General features: G+C 50.7%; 2 protein-coding genes across 2 annotated transcripts; both read left to right on the top strand.

Moving 5' to 3' along the window:
• Positions 1-227: 227 nt before the first annotated feature.
• Positions 228-4,513, top strand: LOC122365074 (cilia- and flagella-associated protein 70-like). Its single transcript, XM_043335983.1, has one exon. It carries the CDS (start codon positions 558-560, stop codon positions 4,017-4,019), a length of 3,462 nt encoding a protein of 1,153 aa, XP_043191918.1. The 5' UTR covers positions 228-557; the 3' UTR covers positions 4,020-4,513.
• Positions 4,514-9,094: 4,581 nt separating this feature from the next.
• LOC122365075 (insulinoma-associated protein 1-like) lies at positions 9,095-12,438 on the top strand. The gene has a single exon (XM_043335984.1). The coding sequence runs from the start codon at positions 9,887-9,889 to the stop codon at positions 10,997-10,999; it is 1,113 nt and encodes a 370-aa protein (XP_043191919.1). The 5' UTR covers positions 9,095-9,886; the 3' UTR covers positions 11,000-12,438.
• The last annotated feature ends 671 nt before the right edge of the window (positions 12,439-13,109 follow it).

Raw genomic sequence — 13,109 nt, 5'->3', positions numbered from 1 at the left:
TAGCTCAGGTTGGGATTTTCAATAGAAAATCACAATTCTAAAGAATAGTGATTGTTCTTAATTGAAAAGTCCCAACCTTCGGATACAGGTACACTCGTCCAATATATCTGCATGATGTCATCAATCTATGTTTTTACTTTCTTCCCGAAGCAGTCTGTGTTTAAGAGCCTCACGAGCTACCTGCGCTCAAAAAAGTTACTTAAAAAACGCCCAAGAAACGACACGAAATTGAGTGTTTTAACATTGTGTGGGCATCTCTATATTATAAGATCTCTATGTTGAAACTTACGCCTGAACTGATCAAACCAAGATCAAACGCTTAGTTCGGCATATTCAAGGGAACTAAATGCTATATAACATATAACATATTTGCTATAGGTAGGCTTCGTTGTAAAAAGAGGGCTAAGTTCATATGGTGACTACCATTCATTCAGATATTTTTAGTAGACTTTCTGTGGTCCAGCCTCATCTCGTTTGAGAGCGCACACGATGGTCCGTTTGACCAAATAACTTTCAACTTGAATACGTAATTTTCAACAGCGGAAGACGGGCACAACATGGACAACGGAACTCCAAGAAAGGAAAAGGTTGAGCTGTCAGTGGTTATAAAACATGGGAGAAATTGGAGAAACTCTCGCGGCGAGCCGCTGCAGCCGTGCGTGCTACGCTGTGAGTACGGCGACGGAAACACCATTGGCGAGTCGAACAAGGTAACTGGCGACGGCGAGGGCGGCGCCGAGATCGACTTCACGGCCACCATCAGCCTGGAGCAGGACGTGACCGACTGGAACCAGCTGGCCAACACGCCCATCATCATACTCCTGATGGAGTCGTCGCTGAAGGAGTCCAAGAAGAAGAAGAGCCCTAGCTTTAACAAGGTCGGCGTGGTGACCATCGACCCGCTGCCACTGTTGTTTCAGGCTCCACCACCGGAGCAGTTCTACGCGTTCTACCCGTCCGATCACATGCTGCCCGAGGCGGAGAGAAGGATCCTGAGGTCTCCCGAGGTGTCCGTGCTGTTCCAAACCAGCGCGCCGCTGATCCCACCGAACGTCTTGGAGGAGCTGAACATGCTGACAATCACCCTGGACAGCTACTACGGGCTGCCGGAGCGACTTCAGGAGTGCTGGGACTGCCACGACTACATCACCGCCTTCTTCCTGCCGATCGATCAGCCGGACGAGGTTATGCGCTATGATAAATCCCTGTATCAAGAGACCAGCTCGCTGTGGCGCAATCACTACTGGTACGGACGCACGGGTGGGATGACAGACGAGGACTTCATACCGGCCAGCACACAGAGCTTTCACAAACACTCCGAAGAGGACAACGACAGCTCCGGAGACTTCCGAGGTGATGACGTCAACTATGAGCTGATGTCCGGGGACCGAGCGAGAGTGACAATTAACACCGAGAGACGGATCCTGCTGACAAGAAAAATGTTAAGCACATTCGAAAACTACGCATCCAGGCATAAAGTTCTGCCCGTAGAGCTAATGGTGAAGAAGTCGAAGACCGCCCAGGCAGGTGCCAAGGCGCGCAGAAAGACGATGGACGACCTGGTGAGCGTGCAGTTCGGCATGGCCATGGTGAACCTCAGCTACCTGCTGTATCCGGGGGTGAGCCGACTGCGTGGCGCTTACCGAGTGCAGACGCTGGACCCGACGAAGTACGAGGAGGTCACAGGCGGCCGGCGCAGCCTCTTCGTGCAAATGTCTAACGGCGGCAGCGCTGAAGATGCTGCTTCCACCGTTAACGGAAAGCGCAGCGACCTGGACAAGTCGGAGCGCCGAGAACAGAGAGACGAGAAGCCCAAGAGAGCGAAGGACGAGGGTAAGGACAGCGAGAAGGGTAAGGACAAGAGAGCCTCTCTGCAGCCGGGGCTGCAGCTGCCGCCGCTGCCGTCAGGTCTGCAGCTGCCTGAGATGCCGGTGGCGCCGCAGGACGACCTGTTTGCCGACGGCGACATGTTCCTCGTGCTGGACATGCGACTGAAGACGCCGCTGGTGAAGCGGCACACACTTCAGCAGCTGGCGCAGAATGTGCAGTCTCTGATTCCTCAGAGAGACGACCTACCTCGAGAGGCCCGGAGCGCCGCAGAGGCTGAGAGCCGATACCACAAGAAGATCAAAGAGCTGAGCAAGAATCTGCTGGACGAACTGCGCCTCAACAAGCACAAATATACCGCTCCCGAAGGAGGAGATGCTTTGGACGCCGAGGAAATCTGGCAGCGCTTTGCTTTCGACATGAACACGTCTGGAAAATACTTCGTCATCAAAGAGGCTCTAAAACCAGCGATTTTGGAAGTCGTTCGAGAGAAGTATCTCAAATACACTAGCTTCATAACGCAGGAAGAAGTCCAAGACTTCCTATCTCAGCTGTATGTGTACCTTGTCACCGAGATGCACGCGGCATTGAACCAGTTTCTGGACACTGAGGAGGAGCCACTGGTGGCACCGTCGGTGGTGGATTGCGCCGCGCTGCGCACCTTCGCCGAGGTGGCACAGCAGCTGGGAAAGCAGAAGAAGGCCCAGCAGTTCTACCTGGAGAGGATGGCGCGGGAGAGACAGAACGCCGACCACTGGTGTGAGTACGGCGAGTTCTGCTCCAGCGTCGGCAACATCGACGTCGCCGAGGGCTGCTTCCGTGACGTGCTGAGCCACAACCCGAACAGTGCCAGAGGTTTGCTTCTGCTCGGCATCTGCTCGTCGCTTCGCCAAGAGTCGGAGCAGGCCACCATGTGCTTGCAGTACGCCGCCTGCGTCCGACGAGAGTGCTTCATCACACAGACGGTGCTCGGCATACATCTGGAGAGGGCAAACGACGTGGTGGGTGCCGAGATCGCCTACAAGTCGGCGCTGCGCCTGCTGGTGCGCGCCATCCGTTTCCATCAGGTAGACATCCTGCTGGAGTACCACGACTCGTACCTGATGGAGCTCGAGTGTTGCCCGCTGCCGGCAGAGCCCACTGCACTCGAGCTGTGTGTCACTGCCGCCGAACAGGAGGCCAAGGAAGCTGCCGAGCGGGACGGATCGCCGGACTGCGATCTGCTCCTGGTGCAGCGCGAGCAGGGCCGCCTCGAGGAAGAAGAGGTGGAGAAACGGCGCCGTCGCGGCCGCCGGGCGAGCAGGAGCATCAGCTGCCGTCCAGGCCGCGGGGCCAACCGCTCCGATCGTTCCGACGGCCGAGAGTCGGAGGACAGACGCGAAGGCGCGGAGGAGGCTAATGGCAGCGAGAGCGAGTCGACTGCGGCGGCTCGGGCCGAGCTGACCAACTCACACGTCCTGCTCAACAAGCTCTACCTGCTAGTGGCACAGTTCCTCCTCAAGCACAAGGCCTACAACTTCGCCGAGCACGCCGTCAGTAAGATGGTGGTGACTTCAGACCGCCAACTGTCCCCCGACTACTACATCACGGCTGCCAGGCTCAACTACCTGATGGGAGACCTCTCCACGGCCAATGACATCGTGCAGGAGGCGCAGAAATACTACTACCAGGACCCCAAGCTGTGGTCGCTGATGGGCCACATCCAATACTGCTCAGGCGACTCAGTGACGGCGCGCCGCTGCTACGAGACGCTGCTCGACCTGGGCCAGCAGCCCGACGACATCCACCTGGTGCACATGTTCCTCGGCGAGATCTACTACCGCGAGTGCCAGTTTGTGCGCGCGCGCGGCAGCTTCCTGTTGGCCGTGCGCGCCCTACCGTCACCCTTCTCCTGGCTGTGGCTCGGCAAGGCCTGCTACCGGCTCGGTCACTACGGCGAGGCCGAGGAGGCGCTCAGGGAGGCCAACCTCCTGGACAGCACATGTGGCGAGACCTGGGCCTACATCAGCCTGGCCAGTCTGCTCTCTGAACAGCGCGTACTGGCTGAGCAGGCCTACAAATACGCCCTGAAGCTGGGAGGGGTCAGCCAGGAGCTGCTCACCGAGATCCATCAGGTGCAGAAGGAGAAGGGTTTCGGAGATCCCGGCTTCCAGTCGACGTGGTGGAGCAAACAGTACGTGCCCACCGAGTGAACGTGGAGGAGCGGAGCGACTCGACTAGCAGCTTGGGTGGCTGAGCGTAGTGTAACGTGACGTACCCTCTGTTTTGAGCATGATACACAATAAGTGAGGATTGAGAGAGAGAGAGAGAGAGAGAGAGAGAGAGAGAGAGAGAGAGAGAGAGAGAGAGAGAGAGAGAGAGAGAGAGAGAGAGAGAGAGAGAGAGAGAGAGAGAGAGAAAGAGAGAGAGAGAGAAAGAGAGAGAGAGAGAGAAGTGATGGGCTGGATTAATTGAGTGTGTACGTGTGAGTGTAAGTGAGTGTGAATGAATGAGTGATTGAGTGACAGGGATAGATTTTTAATGATTGCATATGATACTGTGTTTTAAATACGACGAAATAAGTGTGCTGTTTAGAGAAAAGCGAAAGTCATAGCATTCCAAGCGATTACTTCTGTGTGTAGATAAAAGTAAAATCGCAATGAGTGTGCTTGACAAGTTGAACATATTACATGCATTGCATTCCACAGCCAACTTGCTTCATGTGATGATGCATCTGATGGAGAAGGGCCAAGGCTCGTCTCTATACACTAGCATACAATGGATCTATAGGTTCCTCAATTCCTCAGAGAGGGTCAAGTGTTTGATACGGTCAACAGTGCTTGAATTTCGTGATTGTTGTGAAGCGCTTATTATTCATAACATTCGTTTTTTTTTTTGCTATGCGGCAAATGCTGCTTGCTTAGAGTTTGCGAGATTAAACATGCAAAACGAAACGAGCTAATAAGCTCTAGGATCATATATACAGGAGTTATTCACCAAAACCATTATGCGATAGACCGTAACGGGCCACCGCCGGCCACTGCACTGGCGGTTGAGCGACAGCAGCACCGCCTAAATAAATTGACCACAATAGCTGCATCGTAAACGCTCAACATTAAACAACAACGAATGTTTTTTGGAACTCTTGACATTCATCAAGGACATCGATGTCCGAGCTCCAGTGGGCTTTGGCCCGTAACGCATAAGAAACGGATTACCAAAGGCATAAAAGCCGTTTTAAGTTGAAAATGACTCAAAATTTCCATCGGGCAGGCATAATTTACGAAATATATTATCAACCGGCAAACAGTTTAACGCATTTTGAAACTGTCAAACAAAGAATTTCATTTCCGGGTTTCGCTTCATTCCTTCATTGCCATATCTATCCACATAGCTATTTCGTTGGTTTGTATCCATGTCGAAAGAGGGTATTCCATTCATTTCTTGGCCTGCCCCAGTTTCTCAAGACCTTGGAACAGGTGTTTCCTGGCTCCCGGCCCGTAATAGCTGAAGGAGGCCGGTCCCGTCTGCTAGTTCTCACGGCGTCCCCACTCGGCACGTGCCGCCCCAGAGTCGGCCCTCATCAAACCAGTCCGCTGCGTCGCCCCGCCCGTGGTCTGTGAATTACATCATGGTGCATACATCTGTGCCGCCCGCCTGTCGGCCCGACAGAGCGGCAGCGGGCCGCTCGTGGCGTCCCCCTCTGTCCGCGCCGGCCCCCGGCCGGGCCCCACATGGCGCCAGCGCGGCCGCTCATTGGTCGCCGGCCGGCGGCGGCGAGCGCTCATTGGTCCGCCGGACAGGTGGAGTGGCACGTGCGCAGCCGGCGGACGCGCCGGCCAGCTGAGCGCCCGAGGGCATTGAGCGCGCGTGCGGGCGCCACTCTTTATGTCCATTGATGCATTGAATCTGGTCCGATTACGGGTGCGTGTAGCGGCGCGGCCGGCTGAACTGAACTGTTTACCGTCCTGCTGTCTGGCACACACGCGCTCAGAGGTCATGACCTGGGACATAATCCAAATCACGGCCAGCTGTTCTCAGACAGTACCGACGTCTTCTGTGGGGTGGAAAAGGGCGATCGGTTCAGACGCCATCGCACGGGAGGTATTGAGGAAGTCCTTTGAAAGGGCGTGGGCCACACGGAACGCAACTTGGTCAATCAGCCAGGGTTGTCTAACCAATCTCGACAATAACAGACCATTATTTACGTAAACGCAAGCTGCTTGTGACTGTGGGTGATGCTGCATGCCTTTCATTTAGTTACCCTGCATTGTCGCTCTATGCAGTCACCTGAGCTTGGAAAGCACAATTTTTTGTGTTATTAGCATAATCATACCCCTTTAGGTAAAGTGTGATACTGGTCCATGCCTAGCAAATTATCCTCTCAACCTACTTCTCTATGCATTTATTATTTGTTCCTGAATTGCTTTTCAAGCAGAGCTGCGCCCTCGAAAGAGTACCTAAACATCAGAAATGCTTTGGCTAAACAGCAAACATGGCCACGAGTGAAAAAGATATGCAAGTACTGGCAAGCACTTATATAAAGACGAGTTATAAATGGACGTCACGCAACACGCATTACAAACGTCCGCATTAAACGGCGCCCACCACAGAGTGAAGGGTAGGTTTGGAATTTTTAAGAAGAAACTGTCTGCTTTCAGAAATGAGAGGCTATTCAACGAATCTTATATTGGAGATGGAATGGGGTGTTGTGGGATATGTTCTTTTTGAAATATAATTATCTATATTGTCCGTCTGCTTTTTAGGCACGTATTGTTCCCTTTAGCAGGTAGGCATTACACCGGCAAAATGAAATTCCGCTGTCAAGCAAAAAATGACAGATGCAATGGCTTCTTATTAAATATTATTCAATACAATTTGAGAACCCGTAGCTTCGTAAATCTAGTCTAGCGTTCACGACTTTCTCGATTGACTGTGGTACCGACGGAGACATCTTATTGCATCCGGCTGTCTTATAACCACCAATGCCGTTATTGCGTACAAATCGCGTTTTCCTTTTCAATAGTGATGGCTTACTGAAAGGCAAAGGAACAATTGCTTTTATCGCTATGACTTCAAATTATTCACTCAATAATGTTTACTTAGAAGGCTTCAAAACATAGGTATTATTGGGTCAATCATGAATGCTGAAACACATTTCAAAAGTGAAGGCAAAGTCGTCAACTCAGGAGCAGTTGTTGATCCAACTATAAGCAAGTTTTATCGGTGTCTTTGCGTAACCTTCCATACTTTGAGCTTGAATGTCTTATTCGAGACATATCGTAAGACCTACCGTAAGGTGGGACTATTTGAGACAGTAGTGGGGCTATTTGAGAGAGTATAGTAGTGGTTTGGTAAAATTGCTATAAAATGAAAACTATTTGGGATTCAATTTCCATTTTTGCTCAGGTATAGTGTGGAATCGAACAGTGAATTGCCTGAGCAAAAATGACAACAAATATCAAACGGCTTTCATTTTATACCGATTTTACTAAACCACTACATGCTATCTCAAATAGGACCACTGTTTCAAAAAGCCCCACCTTACGGTACCTTAAGCCCGTTTCAGATACGATGCACTGCGCAATGACATATCGTAATCGGACCACATGAGCCCATAAAAAAATTAAAGACTACGTTCATGTTTGGCTTGCATTCGATGTACGTTTTTTTCGGCTACTAGTCATTTATTGTTTTCGTTTCGAATTTTCGACCCTCGCATCGAGGCCGTCGTCAAGAAACATGGCTCACTGGGAAAGGGGAAGACCGTTGACGTTCGGCGGAAATACGTTTGCGAATCAACATGGCCCCGATACGACCGTATTTTAAGGAAACTGTAATAGTTTATCCATAAAACATATAATAAAAAGTCAATAATCAGCCGAATGTTCAATTTACTTCTGGCCCGTTTGTTAGGAACACTTTTTGTCATTAGATAATGTTACTTTCTTTTATTATACATAAAATGACTTCACCGGACACCGACAATATGCCTTATTCGTTTGATTTTTGACACGCGGAATTAGTTCCGCTTAAGTTTGAAAATAAGGTCAAATTTCGTATTAAACGATTCAAAATCATTCAAATCAGTTCACCTTTCATGTTGTCTCGTCAAGAACAGTGCGCTACTTAGGTACATGCCACGATAAATGATTATTGGAACCTCATTGCATTTGCATGAGTAAATTAAATTCGCTAACGAAAAATGTCGGCACCTAAAAAGTACTGTTATGTGCTAGCCTTAAAGGGACCCTCCCACCTTCAAAAAAGTTTATGAATTGGCATGAAAGTGATGTCGCTCGGTTCAGAAAGAGCGAAAACGAATATCTACCAAATTTCACCGAAAAATGTTCACCGGTTTTCAAGATATTAGACTCAAAATTAGACTCTTACTTTTGTTTACTTTTTTGGGATCTCCGCTGTTTCTAGCGACTTTATTTTAGAAGTGCGGCGTTTGCGGCAGATGTTGCGCTCAAATAGCATATACCACCGCGTGCTACAAAACGTTTTAGTCAAACATTAAAAAATCGTTAGATATCTGCGCTGACGTCACACATTCAGAGGGGTATTCCTAAGCATTAGCCCCTCTGAATCAAAATGCTGCAATTTTGAAATTCAATATTTCCGATTTAAGGCATTTCTCGATGTTGTGAGTGCCGAAACCGGTAATTGTGAGCCAGGGACCCCATTTTGGCTATCTCAACTCAAATCTAATGTTAAGGTGGGAGGGTCCCTTTAACGTACCAACGAACCTCGGGTATAAACAGCTGACGGAAATAATGTTGAACCGGAAAGTAAACAGGCAGGATGCGATAAATATATAGTCATGCTTGTAAGGCACAACCGGGCCTCATGTGAAATATGATCAGTCATTTTTTGATGGCGCCTTTCACGCATTTTTTTGCAAGATTCTTTTACGTTTGGAGCATAATTCTCCAACATATATCAGGTTCAGCATTTTGGTAACAAATCGGTAAGTGTCAGCAAAGCTGGCTGTAATTTATGTTTACTTTGCATTAGTTGGTGTTGATCTAAAAACGGTTCAAGAGTTAACAGGTCAAAACGCTCTTAAAGTGTGAGGAAAAGAGGAGTAGTCAGCGATGCATCCAAAACTAGCAGCCCCTGCGACTTTTGAGAGGAGGCGCAGCCCGCAGCCGCCACCCGCCGCCCGCCTACCGTGGGAACTGATACCCCTCTGTGATTGGTCGGCCCGCCGTCTGTGGGGGCGGGGCCTGCGGAGCGGCCGGGGAGTGCGAGGGGGCGCCGCGGCCCCCGGCTGGTCAGTCGGCCCGCGTCAGTCGCCGGCGGCGGTCCGGCGCCCGGCACTCCTCATCTCTCAGACCCTACGGCAACGTGCAGCATGTGCAATACGGAGCAAGTACAAACCTTCAGTGTGGCAGGCGACGACGGTGGCGAACTGAACGAGAAGCTGGTCATCGAACTCTAGTCAAGACGAGAACGAGTCTAGTCAAGAACAAGATTCAATATCTAGTCAACAAGAAATCCGCGAAAAGGTAAAAACTTGTATAAAAACAGCAAAACAACAAAGCTAAAAATATTAGTTGAACTCACACAATCCATTCAAGATGTGTGTCATGTAAATATTGTGAATAGCTGCATAGATGCGTTCAATCTAGTCATCGCCTGACGCAGTGAAATCAAACTGCTGTTGTCACGAAACAGTTGATCTCGTGAGACATCTAGTCAAGACGTACTCTAGTCAAGAAACGTCGATTGCACGTTATCTAGTCAAGACTCCTTTCTAGTCAGAGAAGAAAGAGTTCTAGTCAACGAAGATCTCTAGTCGAAGAAGGTTCCTAGTCAAGGCAGATATCTAGTCAGAGAGGAGCTCTAGTCAATGAGTTCATCTAGTCAAGAAAATATCTAGTCAATAAAGATCTCTAGTCAAAGCAGATCTCAAGAGTACTGTCTAGTCAAGGAACATCTAGCCAAGGAGCATCTAGTCAAGAGAGAGATACACGCCTGGCTCGTGGACACACCGGGTCATCAGGCTCAGTTGGGTCAGGCGGTCACGTGTCGGCTCACAGACACCACCTCGCTGCGAGACTGGCTGGACAACATGTCACGTGACCTGTTCACCCGACGTGACCCGACACCGTACAGCGACGGGGAGCGGAGCGACCTCAGCTCGGAGCCAGAGCTTGACCGGCCGCCGCTACCCTACCTGCCGTACCCTGCAGCGTACCCCACAGCGTACCACGCCGCGTACCATGCGGCGTACTCGGCAGCGTACCAGGCGACGTACCCGGAGCCGTTCGGCGTGGCGGAGTACCCGGCTGAACAAGAGGAGCCGCTGAACCTGACCCTGCCGCGGCCCGAGTCGCCGCCGCCGGCGCCCGTCCGCTACAGCTACCTGGTCCGCCGCAGGGATGAGCACGGCGCAGAGCACGTCACCTACCTGTCGCCGCAGCGGCCGCGCACGCCGCCCGCGCCACCGGCGGCCGTGGCGCGCGCGCACTCACTCTCCAAGTCATGCCCGCCGGCCGGCGCCAGCACACCGGAGCGGGCGAGCGGCGCCGAGGGGGCCGGCGCAGCGCGGCGGCGCAAACACCGCGCCACGCGCCGGCTCACCTTCGATGAGGAGAAGAGCTCGCCCATCTCTGGCACGCTGATCCGCGACCTAGCTGAGGGCGAGACGGTGAGCGGCGACATCGACCCGGCGCTCAACACCGTCGAGGTCACCGAGCAAGCGAGATCAGAGCTGGCCAAAATCCCCAACCGGATCGGCGAGTACGCCTGCACGCTGTGCCGCACCGTGTACGAGGACGCGTTCACGCTGGCGCAGCACCGGTGCCCGCGCATCGTACACGTTGAGTACCGGTGTCCCGAGTGTGACAAGGTGTTCAACTGTCCGGCCAACCTGGCCTCGCACCGGCGCTGGCACCGGCCCCGGGCCGAGAGGACGGCCGAGCGGGCGGCGGCCGCCGCTCAGGAGGTCACCGATGACTCCCAGCTTCGCTGCTACCTCTGCGGCAAGGCCTTCAAGCGCGCCGCCGCCCTCAAGAAGCACATCGAGTCGCACGCGACGGAGCGGCTCGGCGCGGCGCTGCCTGGTGGACGTCTCGACTACCTGAGCCTGTATGCTGACCAAAAGATGTCGCTAGCGCTGCCTGGCGCTGGCCTTCTGACGGTGGCACCAGAGGAGTTCCGGGATCGGTCACCAGTCCGCTAGAACCAGGTAGCTGCCGATCCAGTCACCGTGTTGTTAGATGTTTGACCTTCACAGGAGCTTACACGGGGTGGGGTAGAAGTGTCGCTCTCATCTAAACGTTATGTGCTTATTTGCGGCTAGTATACCAAATATACGTAACGATAAGTTTCACTAAGTTGAGCTAGACCGGCTGTGTCTCCTGTGCAATCTGAGAGAGCTACATCATGACCTAAGGGACGATGGCGTAAATAAGTGATTTGACGCGAATCACATGCAGTTTCGAGTACGATTTACCCAACAATTACCACTTGTTTTTCATATAATTGCGTTGTCTTTCGTATGCTAGTCATGCATTTGTGCAGGTGTCATATTTTGAATTACGTTTAGTGTAATCATAGGTGTGTTATGTGTAGGCATTGAACCACTATTACATACATCGAGAAACATTCTAAATCACACTCAAAAGATTACCAAATTGCCGACCGATCATTTCGCGGATGTCCAAACATTTATATATTTATATCTGGCTCTCTGCATCAAATTATTCCAATTAACGTTACCTGACTTGTTAATATTGATGTGTACATTTAATGTGTAAATAGTGCTTGTTCAGGGCACATCTGTTGATGTTATGTAACCACCAGAGACCTGAAAACGGTCAGGTGAAAGACGAGTCCAATCTAGTCATTCGTAGTCGCGGACAAAGGACTGAAGACTCGCGATGGGCCGACCACATTCTGCCATGAATGCTGTCAAACCAAAGCCGCGGCTAAACTCATCCTGGCCAGCGCTTGGATTCATCCGGTTTGGATGTGTGGCGCCCATTGCGGGTTCGTCCCGATCTCAGTCTGCCTAGATGTTTGCTGTGTGTCGATCGCGTTTCAGTGTGGGCTAGTCAACGCTCTAGTCGTCCTGGATGAGTCATCTAGTCATGGAACGAATCTGTCAGTCAAAGTCTAGTCATTGTACCACTCGGAGCCGTTAGGAAACCTAACTTAGCTCACTATCAGGAATTGCGTGTTATAAATGGACAATCCTCGTAGCGAGTTGTGCGACCAATTTGCGTCAACTGTAAACGGTCCGATCTCGAGTAGTTTGCCAGCTGTCTTTCAGATCTCAGAGCTTCAAATATTGCACATCGTCTCACATTGCCGAAGGGTCTGAGAAACCGAGGGAAGATAACGGAGATGACGCTCGGAGGGGCCAGATTTGCCAGAAAAAAATAACGACAGCAGCATTGGCAGCCTTCGCTGTCCAAACGGACGCTAGTCACGCCAGCTTCATGTTTGGTGTATGTACATAGGTATTGTGTGGGTAGCGGTTGTGTTTAGCTGATGTTACTGTGCTCTTTCTAGCGAGTTGTAAGTGTAGAGCAGGTCTGTCGTGTGCCGCTTTTGTACATTGTTCCCATCTCTTCCATGCGTGTTTTGTATGTTACAATAAACGTAGCCAACTCGTGAGCAGAGAGTGTTTGGCTTCAGCAATCGCAACGCCAGTGGGCAGTGAGCGCGATGTTACTGTTAGCAAAGTGGAACTGATTTGCTAGCAAACAGCTTTCAGTTGAGAAGACAGGGCACGTTCCAGTACAAGTTATACCTTTCTAGAGGAGAGTGGGGACGGGGGAGAACTGGGTCGGGCAGGAGAAGTGGCACACCTCCCAGCTCACCCAAAATTGAGAATAAACACGTGAAAAATGCATAAGAAAGCATGAAAAAAAGAACAATATCAAAGAGAGAAGTAACAACCAATGGTTTATGAGTAGCCAATGCAATCGATTTCCATAAATTTTAAACATTCTATTTTTCATGAACATTTAAAGTTGATGTAAAAATAATGACCTATAAGTTCTCTTCAGTTTCCCCTATTTATGTACGAGTTCTTATTAGTTCGGTGTCTTGGGTATGCTTCTTCTTCACTCATCACTCGATGGTATAAAATGAAACTGCTCATCATCCTTACTAAAATCCCTCTAAACGTTCACAAGCATTATTAAGTACGAACTTCAATGCGGTCGGATTTGGGAAATTGAAACTAACCGGAACAATTCGTACCTTCTATTGAAGATATTGTGTAAAGGATGCAATGTGATCTGATAAAAGCCCACTAATAGATGGTAAGTCAGACAATAATG

The sequence above is a fragment of the Amphibalanus amphitrite genome, unplaced genomic scaffold (genome assembly GCF_019059575.1).
Source record: "Amphibalanus amphitrite isolate SeventyFive unplaced genomic scaffold, NRLGWU_Aamphi_draft 000713F_arrow, whole genome shotgun sequence".
Classification (NCBI taxonomy): domain Eukaryota; kingdom Metazoa; phylum Arthropoda; class Thecostraca; order Balanomorpha; family Balanidae; genus Amphibalanus; species Amphibalanus amphitrite.
The sequence above is the reverse complement of the archived record's forward strand: the minus strand, read 5'-3'. Positions and strand labels throughout refer to the sequence as shown.

Bases quoted from the DNA above. Each gene is read 5' to 3' on its own strand.
- LOC122365075 (XM_043335984.1), top strand. From the start codon at position 9,887: ATGTCACGTGACCTGTTCACCCGACGTGACCCGACACCGTACAGCGAC.
- LOC122365074 (XM_043335983.1), top strand. From the start codon at position 558: ATGGACAACGGAACTCCAAGAAAGGAAAAGGTTGAGCTGTCAGTGGTT.